Below are 17754 nucleotides of genomic sequence, written 5' to 3' on the forward strand. Positions count from 1 at the left end.
AGTTCCAGGACAGCCAGGGCTACACAGAGAAACCCTGTCTCGAAAAACCAAAAAAAAAAAGAAAAAAGTACTTCCAACATTCTATAACAATGGCCCACTATAGACTAATTTATTGCACTAAAAACAGAGGCTAATAACTCAGCTAAAAACAACCATGTAGTATTATTAAAGAATATTGTACAAAACTGACTATCTGACTGTACAATCATCTTCTTCAACCTTTTCCTGTAGGGAGACTTCCATGTAAAAAGCAAGAGCATCCCTTCCTTAACCCTAAAATGTTACAGCTGTGGTCTCAAGAGGCAAATGACTCCCAGTGTCCCTCCATACAAGATACACAGCAAGCGGCAGCAAAGCAGGCGGCTTCTCAAGGGCGCCCAGCCCTCAAGCCAGCGCTAGGTGACTCTAAACACTTTCTACTGTCCCAAAGAAACGCATTTATAGAAGGAGCACAAGGTGAAGGCAAAGGTAGATTAGCAGCTGGAGGGAGCCTGGCAAAGCATCAGAAGTTTCCAGGTGCTGTGGTCTGAGTTAGCCCCAGGCATTCTACAAAGTAGGCGCAGGAAACCACAACATAATTAGGGAGCTCATTCAATATTTTAACTGGAAGCGATCCACTTCTTGAGCTGAATCAACTTGTTTTATCTTATTTTTTAAACTTTTAAAAAAAGATTTGTTTATTATTATATGGAAGTACACTGTAGCTGTCTTCAGACACACCAGAAGTGGGTGTCAGGTGCCCATTAGAGATGGTTGTGAGCCACCGTGTAGTAGTTGGGATTTGAACTCAGGACCTTCGGAAGAGCAGTCAGTGCTCTTAACCACTGAGCCATCTCTCCAGCCCTCAACTTCTGTTTTAATCTACGTGGCATATGTACTCAGAAATTTTGTGACACTGATCTCTATAAATGTAATCTGAATGTCACTGAAAACCTTTGGGACTGGGAGGAATTACCAAGGGGGGGGGACTCCCTAAGAATCAGGCAATTGGAAGAGAAGTATGAATAATATTTGTGAAGCTTTTTTTTTTCTTTTTTTTTCTGAGACAGGGTTTCTCTGTGTAGCCCTGGTTGTCCTGGAATTCATTCTGTAGACCAGGCTGGCCTCAAACTCAGAAATCCACCTGCCTCTGCCTCCCAAGTGCTGGGATAAAAGTCATGTGCCACCACCCCCCAGTGAAGCTTTTTTTTTTAAACTTAGAAATGTGAAAGCCATCTTTATGCCTTACTCTGAGAAACGCATCTCCCTTTTGCTAGAACAACTGAAAACCTGAAGGACTGTAAGCGACGGCACCACTGTGGTGTCAACTCTGTCTTCTTGATGAGTTTCTTCCTCCCGCAAGACTGGGATGCCCCAGTCTGTGCTGTTCTCAGGATTCAGACAGACTGGCAGTGAGGCCAGAGATGACAGCATGCTTGTCTTAAGTCTCACTTCTGTTGCTGTGACACAATATCCTGACAAAAGGCAACTGTAGGGAGAAAGGGGTTATTTGGCTTTTAATTCCAGGTCATAGGACATCATTGCGTGGAAGCCAAAGCAGGAATCACGGCTGTGGTGGAGAGCAGAGAGAACATAGCCTTGCTTGCTGTTTTTCTAATGGCTAGCAGCTCATGTTTGACCCTCCAGAGGAAGCAGCACAAATGCTCACTCCCTAGAACAAGGGAGTAAACAGTGCAGCCTACAACTGTAGGTACTACACAGCCATCTTCACCCAGAGCGGGCTGTGGGTCTTTCAGGTGGCCCTGCTGGGCGTTTGGGACAGTATGTTCCCTTGCCTCACGGTGTGATAAGTTTAGGTAAATCTACTCACACTGAGCAAATGTGTACCTTAAACTGTGGCTTCTTGGATTAAATGCCAAAGTATGAGAACAGAGTAGAGGAGGAGACCAAGTGCAGCGACTTTACTCTAGATGATCCATTCTACCGCTTCAAGAGAAAGAGAAGGAAATCTATTTTCAAGATCGTCTGAAAACGTAGAAGCCCTAATATTACCTCAGGGCTGTCGCCAGGCTTAGTTTGGGCACCCTGAGATGGAGAAAAACCCACTTCTTCGTAGATGATAATTGCAAACTAATTCCAGACATGATGAAAATAGTCTCACTCGGTGCTGCTGAATTAGGTAAGCTGACGCACTCTGAGGAAGCATCAGATCTAAAAGCATGGGTGTCCACTGTCAACACTGACTCACTGCTGAAGACGTACCTTCGCTTCTGAGGCAGATGTCCCTCACGCAGGCCTGTGGGAGCGCCCCTTCCACTGGGCTTGCATCCTCCTGGGCTCTAGCAATGACCGCAGTGGGCTGAACCTTCCCAGTACTCACCTATCTTCTGGTTCAGTTAAAAAAAAAAAAAAAAATCATCCAGGTCTGTACACACAGCAGCTCAAGACAGCACTGGTAGTTCATTGTTAATTACGATGGCAAACATTTGTACTTCAAAGCTGACAAACAGGATAACAACTCTCAAAGGCTCATCAGTTCTAAGAAGATTCCTGTCCTTCCAAACAGTACCCTGGTATGTTAGCCTCACCTATCTATGGCGAGCAGTCAAAGGAATCACATCTTCAGGAGTTGAAGATGCCACAGGCAGTGCTTCCAGTAAGTGCCTCTCAAAGGGCAGTCTGCTCCCACTTCAGTGCCAGCAATACAGTTCCAGACAAGTCATTCAGTGTTTGCTTGGCAAATGGGGGGCTTTCGTATACTCCGGCAGGGACTCCTGAGCTGGCACTTCCCGCAATATCCCCATGCCAATGTGTTTTCATCTGAAAAGCAGCTCAAGAGCCAAGACTTATGACAAGCAAGTTCCCTGAAGAGGGTATGGGGGAAGGGATAATGGCTGTGAGCCTAGCTGTCTGCCAACAGGGGCCACTATCCCTGAGATGTCTGTTCACTGTGGGACAGTCACTCACGGTCCACTCTAAAGCTAATCCCCAAAGGTGATGGAATGGATACAGGGCCATTCCAAAGTGCTCAGACCTTTGTTCTTTCTCTATAGACTGCTTCCTTAGGAAGATAAAGACAAGCTAGACACGGAAAGTAGATGCTGTTCCAATTCGAAAGCCACTATTGGCATAAGAAACTCTTACCTGGAGCAGAAAGCAGGCTTCGCTGCTGGATTACAAAGTAAACCCCATGTCCAGTCATTTCAGACGAACTTCAGGAAACAGTACAAATCAAACAGGCTAAAGCTTACTGTCTATTAACAGGAAATCCTGGGTATAGAATATCTATGCATCCTACTAATTGCTTTCATTTTATAAGCTGTTTTTCTATCAGAAAAAAAAAACCTCAAAGAAACGTTCTGTTTGAAGAACAAAGTTTTAGAGAAAGTGATTATTACAAATCCTTCAAGGATCCCAAAGACTTTCAAATCCATTTAAATCTGAATATAGAAGATTGGATTCTGCTTTGACATAGTTTTTACATTTTTAGAATAACATTTCATTACAAATTCAGGCAAGAATTAGCTATGAGGGTAAAGGAGGCTGATATGATGAAATATGTTGAAGATTATATATATATGTATGTGTATATATGTGTATATATATTATATATGTATGTGTATATGTGTGTGTATATATGCATGTGTATATATACATGTGTATGTATATATATGTATGCATATGTGTGTATATATATTATACATATGTGTATATATGTGTGTATATGTATGTATATATACATGTGTACATATGTATGAGTGTATATATATATGTATGTATGCATGTGTGTATATATGTGTTGTGTGTATATGTATTATATATGTATGTGTCCATATGTATATATATATATGTATGCATGTGTGCATGTATCTGTATATGTGTATGTGTATATATGTGTGTATGTGTGTATATATGTGTGTATATACATATGTGTATATATATGTATATGTGTATATATATGTATGCATGTATATGTATGTGTGTATATACATGTGTGTATATATGTGTGTATATACATGTGTATGTATATATATGTATGTATGCATGTGTGTATACATGTGTGTATATGTATGTATGCATATATGTGTATGCATGTGTGTATATGTGTGCATGTATATATATGTATACATATATATGTGTATATGCATGTGTGTGTGTGTATATATATATATATATGTGTGTATGTGTGTGTATGTGTGTGTGTGTGTGTGTGTGTACATATGTACATACACACATTCCGGAAAAGATTAGAATAAAATGATACTTATCACATTAGAGTACTTACTTCTCTGTGTTTTACAAATGGCCTAGTCTATGACCATATAATTTTCATAATAAGGACTTATTCACGAAGAAAATTCAAGGCTATCAGACACAGTCAACTTTATAAAATAAGCACTCAGCCAAGATCAGGATGGCACTGGAAGGTTCTTTGCCCCCGCCCGCCCCCCTCCGCTCCCGGGGGAGATGAGCCCAAATCCATCGGTAGTATTTCCTAGTGGCACTGTCCTTGAAGACAGGAAGAGGACAGAGTCCCCTTCCCTGAGGCACCACGGACTCAAATGAAGGCATACACATCAAGGACTGAACTTCCACGCGTTTATTAGGCTCTGCGCCTGGGGAATCTCAGCACTCTTGAAACAGGCACTTGTTTCGGTTTCCAGGGAGGGGATGAGACACGTCCACGGACACCACAGTGGCAGTGGACAGTGTATGCACTGCCAACAGAAGCAGAGACAGTGACCACGCCAACTCATTCCCCATACCCACAGACTCGGGGGAAGAGTAGGCAACATAATGTTTGTGATTAGTGCTGGGGATTACGTAGGAGCCTTGCAGGCAAGCACACAATACTAAGCTATGCATTCAGCCTAATTCTTTTACAAGTTATATTTCATTAACTTCACAATATCCACTTACGCTCTAGCTATATCCATAAGACTGTAAACATCTCAGTCACCACTGGTAGCACAGAGGAGCCATACCATACTGTTGTAGGAAGTTGTCTTGGGCAATAAGTGCAGAATCTGTGTGCATCTCATAAGATAAAAATGTAAAACATTCCTGGGAGGTCCCAGTAGACAGATGTTTCACATTTGTGAATATTTGGATCCCAGAAATGGTTGTGTGTTCACTGTACGTGTATATGAAAATAGAAATCTCAGTAAGAATTTCAAGTCCATCCTCCAAGGAACACAATTTTGTATGTCTGTGATGCTAGCTAGCGCTCAGGAAATGGAAGCAGGAGGCATACTGGAGGCCAGTTTGGCCTACATAGGGAAGCAAGAAATAAAATAAAATAAAATAAAATAAAATAAAACAAAACAAAACAAAACATGGACAAGAGAGAAATCATAGTCTGTTTCCAGGCAAACGTGGCTTCCGATCCCATCGTCCCCACTGCAGGTGTCTGGAGGCTGTACATCTGCAAATCCCATGGGTCCTCAGGCAGGGTCACAGCTGTTGGCTGGTGAAGAAGGATTTAGTCTCCCTGCAGACAGGATTTACACAGAGCGGACAGCTCAGACTCAACTGCGTGGAGCACAGCTTGTTTGACTGGATGTGGGAGTGCACCAGATCAGCAAGGGCCTGCAAGACAGGGCACAGAGCCACCTGAGGAGAGACATCAGAGGGGGCCCTCCCTGAATGCATGCCCTCAGCTTGTCCTGGGGAAGATTGCTCCAGATGGGGGTTTCTTTTAAACTGAGCTGGATGGAAGTGTAAAACAGTGCCCGTTGCGGGCATCGTCAGCTTAGGCAAAGTTAAAATGGAGACTTTGGGCAATGGACCCTCTTACCCAACCCACTGCAGCTGTTCACTGAGAAGCAGACACTAAATTAGGCAGCTGTAGGTGGGCAAGCTAAGGAGACTGGGGTTACCTGCAGGAGAAAGAAGGAGCAGAGAAGGAATTCACTCTTAGTTTTGTAATTAATTGGAACTCCAAATGTACTAATATGTGAGAAAACCAATATTCTGCAGGAGTTTCTCAGAGGACTACTCTGCGCTGTGTTCTACTAAAATGGTTGTAACACCGCGGTACCTTGGAGAACAATGGATTTCCATTAAGAGACTCCGCTCTTCTGATGTTTTCAGCTCCACACTGAATCAAATGAGAATGGGAAGAAAATAGACACATTTTATTTTTCTTTTCTTTCCTTTCCTTTTCTTCTTTTTAAAAACACTAAGTGCTGCAAAAGAATAAATGCGCAGAAATACACAGACACACAGACACACACACACACACACACACACACACACACACACACACCCATCGCCTGACCATGCATGGACGCAGACAGCTCCTGAATGACAGTTGTGGTCGGGTGGCAGATGGGCAGACTGACCAGGTTACCAGAAGCCACTCTGGTGTTTCTAGGTTGCCCTGGCCCTGCTCTTCCCACAGTAGTATATGTACAGACCATGCTAGATGGGTCAGGAGCGACCCAAGCCTACATCCTCCTCTGCCCTTTTTTCTTATTCTAGTGCAGGCATTGCAGTCTCATCTAAGTAAATGTTACTGAAATTTAAGTAAAATTTCCTATTTACTTTGATCCTAAGTATGTGCTAAAATTAAGGAAATTAACTTATGGACTCTAAAACATGTTGGTTTTAAATTGGATCCAATGTAGAATGGATTTTAAAATAGAATGGATTTTAAAATAAACTTTTATATAGAAAAAAATCTAAGGAAAAAAGACACGAATATTTTCAGTATTCATTCTTTTCCCCTGTAAAAAAAAAAATAATACTCAGTTAACTATCCCCAGATAATAGAGAACCTATGTACGCAGCTAGGATCATCTCTTTCCCATCCACACTGAGACACACATAGTCAGTTGCTTTATCTTCTAGACTGACATTTACAGGAGGAGCCCACACGGGAAACCCATTGGTATTCAGCAAACACCTGGACCTCAACATGGAGGTTCTACTTAAAAAAAAAAAAAAATCACAAAGCGTCCATGGCAACAGAATCAGCAGTGTTAGTAATCAGCAGGGGCAGGCGGGCTAGGAAGAGGCAAGAGCCACGAACCTGTCCACAGAACATCATTGGAAAAAACAAAAGGATTTATAGTCATGCAGCATAGGATAGTAAAAAATTTTAAAACATTCAGATGAGTATTAATCAAGATTTACTAAAAACAGCTATAGGCATTTGATTATATTTACTCATGTATACCCAAGGTATATATTTAAAAACAGAAAATAAGGATCACAAAAAAGTATAGCTAAGACATCATTTTGTTATGACCAGAAAAGTCTATTATTATTAAAGTAGACACATTTAAGGAAGAGGAAGGTGTTTTATGAACCTTTAACAAACCTCCTCTCTGAGGGTCAGAGGAGAAGCATGACCCACTCTTGATGTGACACTCTTTGGTACTATCTGAGAACTTTATTATTTTTATCAGCAAAGGCAAAAAGTTGTTTCTATTTTGGAGTAAAACATTTTTTTAAACTTTTAAAGTTAGCTGTTTTAAGCATGCTATATTTTCATATTAAAATAATGACAGTTACGTGGTTTTCTTTACTCACTACAGGGATTCATTTATTAATCACTAATAATCCTCTTGATAACGAATGCCCTCCACTTATAATACAAACGAATGGAGACTAGCATTCAACATAGAGAAAGAACTCATTTTCAAACATCCAATACTAAGTAAGTCTTATTCTTATCACTGAAGTCTCTCTCGCAAGTCTACAGTTAGCCAAAGTCATGGTGGGCAAACAGAAGCGTCTATAAGTAAAACCCATGAGAACAACGAGGCCTCATCTTTGTCAGTTCCAACTTAATTCCTAGTGATTAGAAATTACAGGCTCCTCTTAACTTGTTGATGTTTGACTGGCGACTAGCATAGACACACTAATAACAGGAGACGCACACCAGACAACCGGTTCCAGTTCCCACCCTACCCACTCTCCACTCCGCCCCTCACCGCCATCCAGATGCACACCAGACAACCGGTTCCAGTTCCTACCCTACCCACTCTCCACCCCGCCCCTCACCGCCATCCAGTCCCATAAAGGGAACAGATTTCAGTGGAGCCAGACTTCCACGAGTCACATATGGGAAGGCCGCGAGCTCTCATCCAAGATGAGAGGGAGAAAGGGACTTCCTGTGTCCCCATGCTTCCAAACTTCCCACAGAAACACAGCAGTAAGCCGTGAAGGTTGCAGGCTAGCCCTCAGAAGCTACAGGACAGGTGAGCAACGGTTTTTCTCCACCCTGATGACAAGTCACATCCATCTTATGCCAACAGTGGTATTTGTTATTTCAATAGTCAGATTGATCACAACTTGTTAGCAAACAGCTAATTAAGTGAGTGCACAGAAGAGGTCAACAGAATTCCAGCATGCGCTGCTCTGTGTTTGTTCTATGCTCCTCTGAAATGTCAAAGACTCCTATGCAACAAACCCAACCAGAAACAGGGTAACAGCCTAAGAACTGTATTAGGTGTAGAGAATTAATTATAGATGGATAAACAGTTCCCCTCACAATTGGTGAGATATATAAGCCCTTTCTACTAAAGATTTCACCTTCAGACGGTACAGTAACTTACCCTGAACAAAGTATTAGTTTCAGTGATACTGGGCAAAATGATTTAATAAAGACATAAATGTCCTCTTTACTGCTGATGTAGAATTAATTTATAAAGTATTATTCAAGGGAGCTGGAGAGATGGCTCAGCTGTTAAGAGCACTGACTGTTCTTCTAGAGGTCCTGAGTTCAAATCCCAACAACCACACAGTGGCTCACAACCATCTATAATGAGATCTGACTCTGTCTTCTAGGGTGTCTGAAAACAGCTATAGTGTACTCATATATAACAATAAATAAATAGTATTATTCAAAATGATTAATACACAATATAAACACACAAAATACAAAAGCCTGTCTTTCCTTCTGTCTCTCTCTCCCTCTCTCTCTCTCTCTTTTTCGCTTTCCTTACCTCTTTTTGTTTGCTTTTTCTAAGACAGGGTTTCTCTGTATAACCCTGGCTAACCTGGAACTTACTAAGTAGACCAGGCTGGCCTTGAACTCCCTAACATCTGCTTGCCTCTGCCTTCTAGTGCTGGGATTAAGAGAGTATGCCACTACACCCAGCCCCATAAACAGAAATTTTTTCAATGGTATAGTTTGGTAGTTGTAGAAAAATAATTTCCTTTTAAAACAAACCATCTGGGGCTGGAGAGATGGCTCAGTGGGTAAGACCACTGACTGCTCTTCTGAAGGTCCTGAGTTCAAATGCCAGCCACCACATGGTGGCTCACAATCACCCGTAATGAGATCTGACGCCCTCTTCTGGTGTGTCTGAAGACAGCTACAGTGTACTTACACATAATAAATAAGGACTGAGAAGCCATACAGGCACACTCACCTTCTGAGCTAGCACTTGAGAGTATTCAATATCCAGTTCATAGAGCGTCTCAATGTGGTCACTGGTAAATGCTATTGGAACCAAGAGGATATTCTTTCTCCCCCGCTCACAAAGACCTTTGATAGCCTCATCTGTCTGAGGGCCCAGCCAGGGTACTGGACCAACCTATGAGAAAGAAGGACCAACACAGAAATGGAACATTTCTCTTGACACCTCAACAACATATTACTATCAGGCCCCAACACGAGCTAGGAGCACAGTCACATTTGCCCAACACAAGCTAGGAGCACAGTCACATTTGCCCATCTTGGTGAGAGTCACATTACACCTCCTTGAGTAGGTGTAATATTTTTATACTGAGGTTTGAATCCTCTTAGAGGAGGCTGGCCTGACATGATGATACAAATAAACACTTTCTTTCATTAAAGCTAAAAGTCAGATAGTAACTGACACACAAGCCTACCAGTTGTCAACTCCCCTATCTGTCTGCTCGCTCTCTGCAGAGTTCTTTCTGCCCACAGTGAACAGTCGATTTACAGGAAAGCTTGCTGGCATGGAAGAGCCCAAATATCCATTTATAGATAAGGGATCAAATGGACTTTCTCCAGAGATGCTGGCCTGAAATATATGCAAGTTACCTACCTTGGACTGCCAAACCAGTCGGTAAGGGTTGGGATAACCCAGCTCTTCCATGACTTTGTGGACAGTGGCTCCTACCTCTTGGGGATAGGGGTCCCCTCTGTTGACAACCTGCAGTCGAGGCAAAATAATAGGCAGTCACCAACACTGTGGGAATGTCAAGCTCCACTGGCTATACAAGGACAGGATGAACGTGGGCTAGACCCCTCCCTTGCTCTCCTTCAAACTAACAACAGCTGGATCTGTGCACTGGTGGGGAAGCTCCTTGGCTCCAGACTTTCATTATCTTTTCCTGTTATTGTACAAGAATAAAGGCTTTGTCTGTCTACTTCATCCTCACATCTGATGTGTACAGTAGGCACCCAATAAATCGGTGCACTGGTGAAATGGAATACTAGGACAATAGCTGATGACATTACTAGTAGGCAAATGATCATTAGAAGAATAATTGTAGAAGGGATGAGAGGGTTGCCTTTAGCACAGTACAACAAGAACCACTACAGGTAGGACCCACCATTACAGCTCTAGGATGTTCCAGTGTAAATCTGCCTGCCCTCTCTGGAGCTTCACTCTGGTACCTCAGGTCTCATCACCCCCAGAACAGACCCTCCGAAAGGGTTTGCATAACACCAGAAAGGAAATGAAACAGGCAGGCTCCCAATGGGAGGACTCCCTCCCTAAAGCTGTCTGCTACTAACATAGTGGCTGCCTCTTCAGGTGAGCTGCCCAGGGCTTGACTCTTCCAGCGGAGGCTGGCTGGTCCCATTAATCATGTGTTTCAGACCGATCACACCTAAGAAAATGTAATTCCTCTGTAGCTAGGAAAACAGCGTTCTCGGGACGGGATGCTAATTCTGAGTAGGTGGGACTGGGGACTGTGCCCAAGACCTTTCAAGTACAGCACACAAGTCCCGTATTTCCTTGTTTCCTGAAATGTAACCACTGTGACTCAGGAGGTAACTTTTTTTTCATGTTCTCATTGATTTGTTTGTCATTTTCTAATTTACATGTATTAGTAATTTTAACAATGTATTTTGGATACAAAATTTTGTCAGATTTATATGACTGAATATTTCCCCACATGTGTGGCTTGAATTTTCATTTTTTTTAAACTTTATTTATTTATTCACTTAATCCCAAATCAGCCCTTCCTCTCCTCCCAGGATCCCCTCACACAATTCCTCTACCCATTTCACCTTCCCCTTCTCTTTTGAGGAGGGGAAGTCCCCCTCTGGGTGTCACACCCCCCCTCAACTAACATCACACACACACCAACCCCACATATCAACTCACTTCAGGACTAAGCACACCCTTTCCCACTGAGGTCAGATAAAGCAGTCCCATTTAGGGACTTGGGATCCACAGGCAGGCTTAGAAACAGCCCCTGCTCCAGTTGTTGGGTGACCCGCAAATGTCACATGAAGGATGTGACATTTTATGGACAAGATGATATAACACAATGGACTGGATCACACACTTACACGCTGTCTGCTGTATATTCTCTGGCCAAGCTGTGGTCCCTAGTTTTACCAAATTAGAAACCGTATGGGCTTCCTAGAAGACACTGGCTTCTGCTCAGTCTTGAAGACAGAGTTAGGGCTTAGTGTGAGCAAAGCTGGCTGCACAGCTCAGCATAGTGAAAGTGCACATTGTATTCCTTCCATAGAGCAGGCAAAAGCATGCTTCTCCTAGCGGATGCATTTGTTAGAAACTCTAATATCTGAATGAATCTTCTAGTTATCGTTTTAAAGAAGGCTATTAATAAGAGATCTATTTGTGATAGTGTGCACTGAATTAATTGCTGGGAGGTTTTAGAAAGTGAGGCTATGAGCAGGCTAAGGCTGGGAGTTTAGAACTCATGCTTGCACTGAGCTGAGCGAGAATGGAGCCAGATCCATTTTACACACTCAGAAAGTCAAACGACCCGGTCCTCTACCACTAACAAAATGTTCTTACTTACAGACATCGGCAGGGAGTGGGCAGAAAACAGAATGACCACCTCGCTTCTCTTCTCCTCTGGAAAATGGTTCAGCTCTTTCAGAATGTGGTCTGCAAAACACTGTGGGAACCCCAGGAATGGGGAAGAGGGTAGTGAGAAGAAAATGAAGAACGGAAGAAGGATCTGAGAAATGAGAAGTGTACCCAAAACCTTAGCACAGTCTTCAAAATCTGGAACCCCATCTCTCTTTAAAAAAAAAAAAACGCAAACATCACAGTCTCCTTGCTTTGGTTCCGCTTCGAGACGGCTCTCGATGGTTTCAGGGGCCTAGGGAATTTGATGGGAAACTTCTAAAGCTCACTAATGGCTCTCTGCAAATGAACGCGGAGGAGCTGCTTCCCCTCGGGAAGAGCAGGGCACACTTCCAGATGGAAAGGAAACACAGATGGGAAGGAGAGGTTGTTTTAAGGCCTCACATTTGCTCCGCTAGCAGGAAAACAGCTTACGGGGTCTTTCTAAACTCCCCCACTTTGGCTTTCAGGCCTATCACATTAAAATACATTAGCCAGAAATAGGAGAAAAATAAGAAAATACTCTTCTATTTTTATGACATCTTTCTCACGAGTCCAGGATCTATACCGAAGCACCCCCTCCTCACAAGCTTCCTAATGACAGATGATGGGCTGTGCAGCCCCCATTAAACACACAGGGGGAAAGGCTGCAGCTGATGTGAGGCTAGCTGGCCATATGTGTGAATGTGGACTAGAATCCAGGTCCTGCTGCCTCCCCACCTCTGCCCGCCAGACCAGCTCCCTCTCTCCCTTCTAGCTGGCACTTGCTGATCCTCACGGGTAGGTGCTGAAACACCAGATCTGAAGAGACATTCTTTCATCTTACACTTGAATCATTCCTTGTCGGGCTTATAAGGAAAACATGAAAACGTGGCAAAGGACAGAAATGGGCCAACGGATAAAACTGGAACATGGCTGGGAATCAGACAGAAGTTGATATTGGTGTTAAATAAACTTCTGAGGAATTTTGTATTATAGTTATGTTAAGAGCACACCCTTGATCTTAAGGTTTTGTGTGTGTGTGTGTGTGTTCTCAAGTAGTTCAAAAATACACACACACATACACATTTATCCAGACATACACACATATACACATACAGAGAACATGTAAACGACAGGTCAAGTGAGATAAAACATGAATAGAGGTAAAGAATAGATGGCAGTTCACTGTACCATTGTTAAAGATTTTACTTATTTCGTGTGGGGGGGTGTATGTCTGTGTATCACGTGTATACTTGGTGCACACAGAAGCCAGAGCCCATCAGACCCCCTAAGACTAAAGCTACTAATGGCTGTAAGGGGCCATCTGCGTGCTGGAAACCAAACTGTGGGCCCTCTGCAAGAGCAGCCAGTGCTCTGAACCACTGAGCCATCTCTGTAGCTTTATTTTTAATTACGTGGGGGTGTGTGTGTGAGTGTGTGTACATGTACACACACGTGCACATGCAGTGCTAGGAACTCAGCTGGAGTAGTGTTATATGTTCGTAACCAATGAGCCAGCTCTCCAGCACATTATCCTTTTAACTAATAATCTTGTAGCTGTTTTGCATGTCAGAAATAATTTCCAAATAAAACCCAGAAAAGAACAGAACCATACAGGCTTGTAGTTGATGCCATTCTGATACTATCAGTGTTCAGTCAATACTGTAAGTTCCAGACTAGTCCCTAAGAATCCTAAAATCTCTATCACTCTAGAGCTCACAAGTTTTGGTAAGTAAAGACCCTCAGGAAGAGAGTGGCACTTAGAGAAGGCACCTGGCATTCTCTCCCACCCTCTCCCTTCCTCATCTCCATGTTGTGTGATAACATTTGGCACACACAAAAGCTGTTTTTTTTTTCTTTTTCTTTTTTGGTTTTTTGAGACAGGGTTTCTCTGTGTAGCCCTAGCTGTCCTGAAACTCACTCTGTAGACCAGGCTGGCCTGGAACTCAGAAATCCACCTGCTTCTGCCTCCCAAGTGCTGGGATTAAAGGCATGCGCCCACCACCGCCTGGAAAAGCTGTATTTTTTATAGTGCTCATAATGTTTAGGAAGCAAGACTGCTCATAAAGGATTTTTTTTAGAGAACAACCTACATAAAGAAGCCACTGTAAAGTTTATGTGGAACAGACATTTACTGCAACTACTCCAAAAGCTAGATAAGTATCAGTATTAGAGGGAAGGTGATAACAGGACTATTTTGAGTAACTAGTACTGATGCCATGCAGGAGTATGGGACTTAAGGCCCCATTTCTTAGTTGAGTCCATGTAAGAGTTTTAGGGGATTGCCCCCCTCCTTTCCTTTCCTCAGCTTGTAAAATTGCAAGTAAGAACACAATTCCACAGGGCTTGCAAGAGTCACTAAGCCATCTTCAAAACTCAAGCGGCATGGGCAAACAGAAGTGCTGCTTAACTCACCGAAGACCCATCTGCAGGATTTTCTGTGCACAGCCCCTGTGCAAAATGAAAGCAGCAAGGCCTCTCAGAGCCTTCAATCACACCAGCCAGGAGGGCAGATAAATGCCTCTAAAATTCCCTTTCATTTTATGAACAGAGACTTCCTCCGTTAAGAGACCTTTCCATCTTTCTGCTTCCCCCCTTTCAAAGGGCTGAATTTTAATGCAAATCTAATTACTCCCGCGCTCAGGGCAGGCAGATGCTGTGCAGATCTCTGCTCCCGTGCCACATGTCAGCTCAGACCTGCAGTACCCCTCCTTCCCGGTCACAGCTTCAATAGCAGCATTCCGGGCCTTAGGCGCTCCAGCTACCCCTGGCTGGACCCAGGAGAACGATGAACGCTGGACACGCGCCGCGTGCAGCCCACAGCGACACCCATCCCTAGGGGACCTCTTTTACTTCTACACAAGTGTTAACCCTTTCCCTGCCCGCAGGACACCACTCTGTGGAAGCCAGCCTGATTTCAATGCCGTCTACTGCCATCTAGTGGACACAGGTTTAAGAGCTGCCAATCATTGCAGGTATTTGTCAAAGACCACTTTATGAACAAAGTATATAAAACACAAAATAAATCCAAACCACTTTGTATATCTCGACCTAAAATAACTCAAAACCAAAAACTTCTACAGACTCAAAACCTTATTTGAATTAATCGGGATTCATTTTTAAAACCAACTTCCCTCTCATGTTTTGTTTTTTTTTAATAAGGTAACACCAATTCAAAGCTAATGGTTTTAGAATTGTAATTTTAACTGACTCTTCTAAAATCAAAGTACCCATTGACAGCCTATTTTAACTGATTCTTCAAAAATAAAATACCCACTGACAGAATATTACAAAGGTAAGTGTACAGGAGAAATGAAAATTTTCTTTTGATGTAGAAAACTTTTCCATTAGAATGTTGTTTACTTTCATGTCTCCAAACATGTACCTATACGCTACCTTCACTTTTTTAATCCTTTGATGTTTTTGAAGGATTTTTAAAATATAGGGTTTAAGTCATTTGTTGGTCATTCAATCTAGACATATAAGTTAGCAGAAATTTATATACTCCTTAATGTTCTTCTGGTCACTGAAAAATACAAAACTCAAAATCTAACTGTGGAGCTACAGTATAATCTGAAGAAAGGAAGGGGTCTGATCGTTTTAACCTTAGAATTTATTGTTATTTTTCATGGTAAGTGAAAAGTCTAGTGATGTGGCTTTAATGCCAGCATGCAGTTTCAGCAGGAGAGCACAGGCTTAGTGAGCCTCCCCAGCAGAGCAGCTGAGTGGCACTAGGTGCTGTGAGGTCAGAGGCTGCCCCTGGGCATACACACCTGGATGAGGAGGGGGTGCGTGGGCCACCTGTCGATTGTGCTCCACTTCATGGTGGGTTTCCGCCCCACCTCGTTATAGTATCTGTAAATGGCATTTAAGCTGCTGCCTGAAAGACAAGGGAGCCGTTTAGTAGATGCACTTGATTGTGGTGGAAACACAACGCAGACTAGTCAAGGCAATAATTGTGAGTTCAAAGTGGGCAGCTGCATCCATAGAGAAACCCAGTCTAATTACAATCTTTTCAATACTCTAAAATGCATATAGATTTAACAACCCTGCGAATGAAGATCACTAAAGAGCAATCAATTTCAACAGACCTTCAAAGATTACTGAGGCCATTTCTACCGAGAAATGGGAGGGCTGTGAGCTTATGCAATAGAAGCCATTGTGAACCTGCAAGGACTGGGTCTTACGACGACGAACAACATGTGAAGAAAAGCGTTCCTATTGTGGCCAGAATCGGCCTCATTACACGCAGTGTGGGGGGCGAGGAAGACAGACACAAAGGTGCTGTTATCCCAGCATGCTGATGCTGCATTGTTTCATTCTAGAGGAGCCAGTTTCTGCTATTCTCCTTTACAGCTGTTTTATTTCACCAAGTCTCTGTGTTAGAATATGCATAATTCTATATCTGGAGCATTTTGGATATTTTCACTATATATTACAAGTTAAATATTTCTCATATTCAAAGGAAAGCTTTAGACTCACCCTTTCTTTTCTTTTTTTTTTTTAAAGATTTATTTATTTATTATATGTAAGTACACTATAGCTGTCTTCAGATACCCCAGAAGAGAGCGTCAGATCTCATCACAGATGGTTGTGAGCCACCATGTGATTGCTGGGATTTGAACTCACGACCTTTGGAAGAGCAGTTGGTGCTCTTAACCGCTGAGCCATCTCTCCAGCTCCAGACTCACCCTTTCTAAAGATGTCACCGTAGGCCAAGTAGCCTATTGAGGGGTCTAAAGGCCCTACCTACATTTAATCAACTTTTACAAAATTCAATCAAGTAAGCAGACACTACACTCTAACAAGTAACCTAACAAAAGTTGTGTTCCCAAATGAAAGGTGAGCATGGCAACCCAAAGTCCAGCAGTGGATTGGCAGAATGAAGCTGCAGCTTTTTCCTGCTCCGGGGAAGCTGGCACTGGGGTCAAATCCTGACCTATGAACCCAATCCTGACAGGGCCCTCTTATTCAGTCCTGCACAGATCAAGTTCCAACATGTCTGTGCTGCCCATCACCAGTTCCCTGGGTTTCTTGCCATAAGAATCAGTTAAGTTTCCAGTTTAAAAAGCTTACTTGGGACACAGATATAGTTTAACTTAAACTGTTTGGTCAGGCTAAGATTCAACTTGTATATAAAAAAAAATCAATGGGTTCAATTTGAATGAGTGGGATATAATGAAGTAAGAGAATCCAAGCTTGGGAGTCAAAAATGATCTCCAATAGAGATCAAAGCATCCCATCTTTGATACATATCAGATCTTACTGCACATGTGGGTGTGGTTTTCAGATGGACAGGAGGGCTTCTGTGAGCCACATTAGCTCCTGTGTGTCAGTGGACAACAGTTAACACACTACAGAAGTAGTTAAGGAACACGTCCAGGATCAGATGTGAGTAGGACACAATATCTGTCCCAATACCGGGTATAACTGGGACCAACGGGACCAGGCACACAGGAACTCTGCCAGCCCAGTGGCTCAGGTTTCTTCTGGTCTGTCTGGGCTGGTGCCCTGAGCAGACCTTGGGCGCAAGCTCCGCAGCCAATCCCACAACACCCAGAGGAAGCTCCACTCCCAGGTGCTCTAACAAGCCCAGGGTCACAGGATCACAGGGACAACTTGACTCTGAGGAGTTCTGACACAACCAGAATCACAGGAAGGACAGGCTCTAGTCAGATTTAGCAAGGGCAGGTAGCACTAGAAATAACCAGATGATGAAGGGCAAGCATAAAAATATAAGCAACAAAAACCAAGGTTCCTTGGCATCATCAGAACCCAATACTCCCACCATAGCAAGTCC

The 17754-nt window shown here is 42.9% G+C and overlaps 1 protein-coding gene across 2 annotated transcripts in view; it reads right to left on the reverse strand.

Moving 5' to 3' along the window:
* Nucleotides 1-4525: 4525 nt before the first annotated feature.
* Fech (ferrochelatase) overlaps nucleotides 4526-17754 on the reverse strand; it is a 36021-nt gene continuing 22792 nt past the window's right edge. For both annotated transcript variants that reach the window (XM_031365869.1, XM_031365871.1), the window contains exons 6-11: nucleotides 15728-15834; nucleotides 11923-12021; nucleotides 9966-10073; nucleotides 9324-9488; nucleotides 5981-6040; nucleotides 4526-5529 (exon numbers count right to left, since the gene is read on the reverse strand). In XM_031365869.1, coding sequence (XP_031221729.1) covers nucleotides 5395-5529; nucleotides 5981-6040; nucleotides 9324-9488; nucleotides 9966-10073; nucleotides 11923-12021; nucleotides 15728-15834 — 674 coding nt within the window. In that variant the 3' untranslated portion in view covers nucleotides 4526-5394. The remainder of the gene's footprint in view (nucleotides 5530-5980; nucleotides 6041-9323; nucleotides 9489-9965; nucleotides 10074-11922; nucleotides 12022-15727; nucleotides 15835-17754) is intronic.

This window comes from Mastomys coucha, unplaced genomic scaffold (genome assembly GCF_008632895.1).
Source record: "Mastomys coucha isolate ucsf_1 unplaced genomic scaffold, UCSF_Mcou_1 pScaffold13, whole genome shotgun sequence".
Lineage (NCBI taxonomy): Eukaryota > Metazoa > Chordata > Mammalia > Rodentia > Muridae > Mastomys > Mastomys coucha.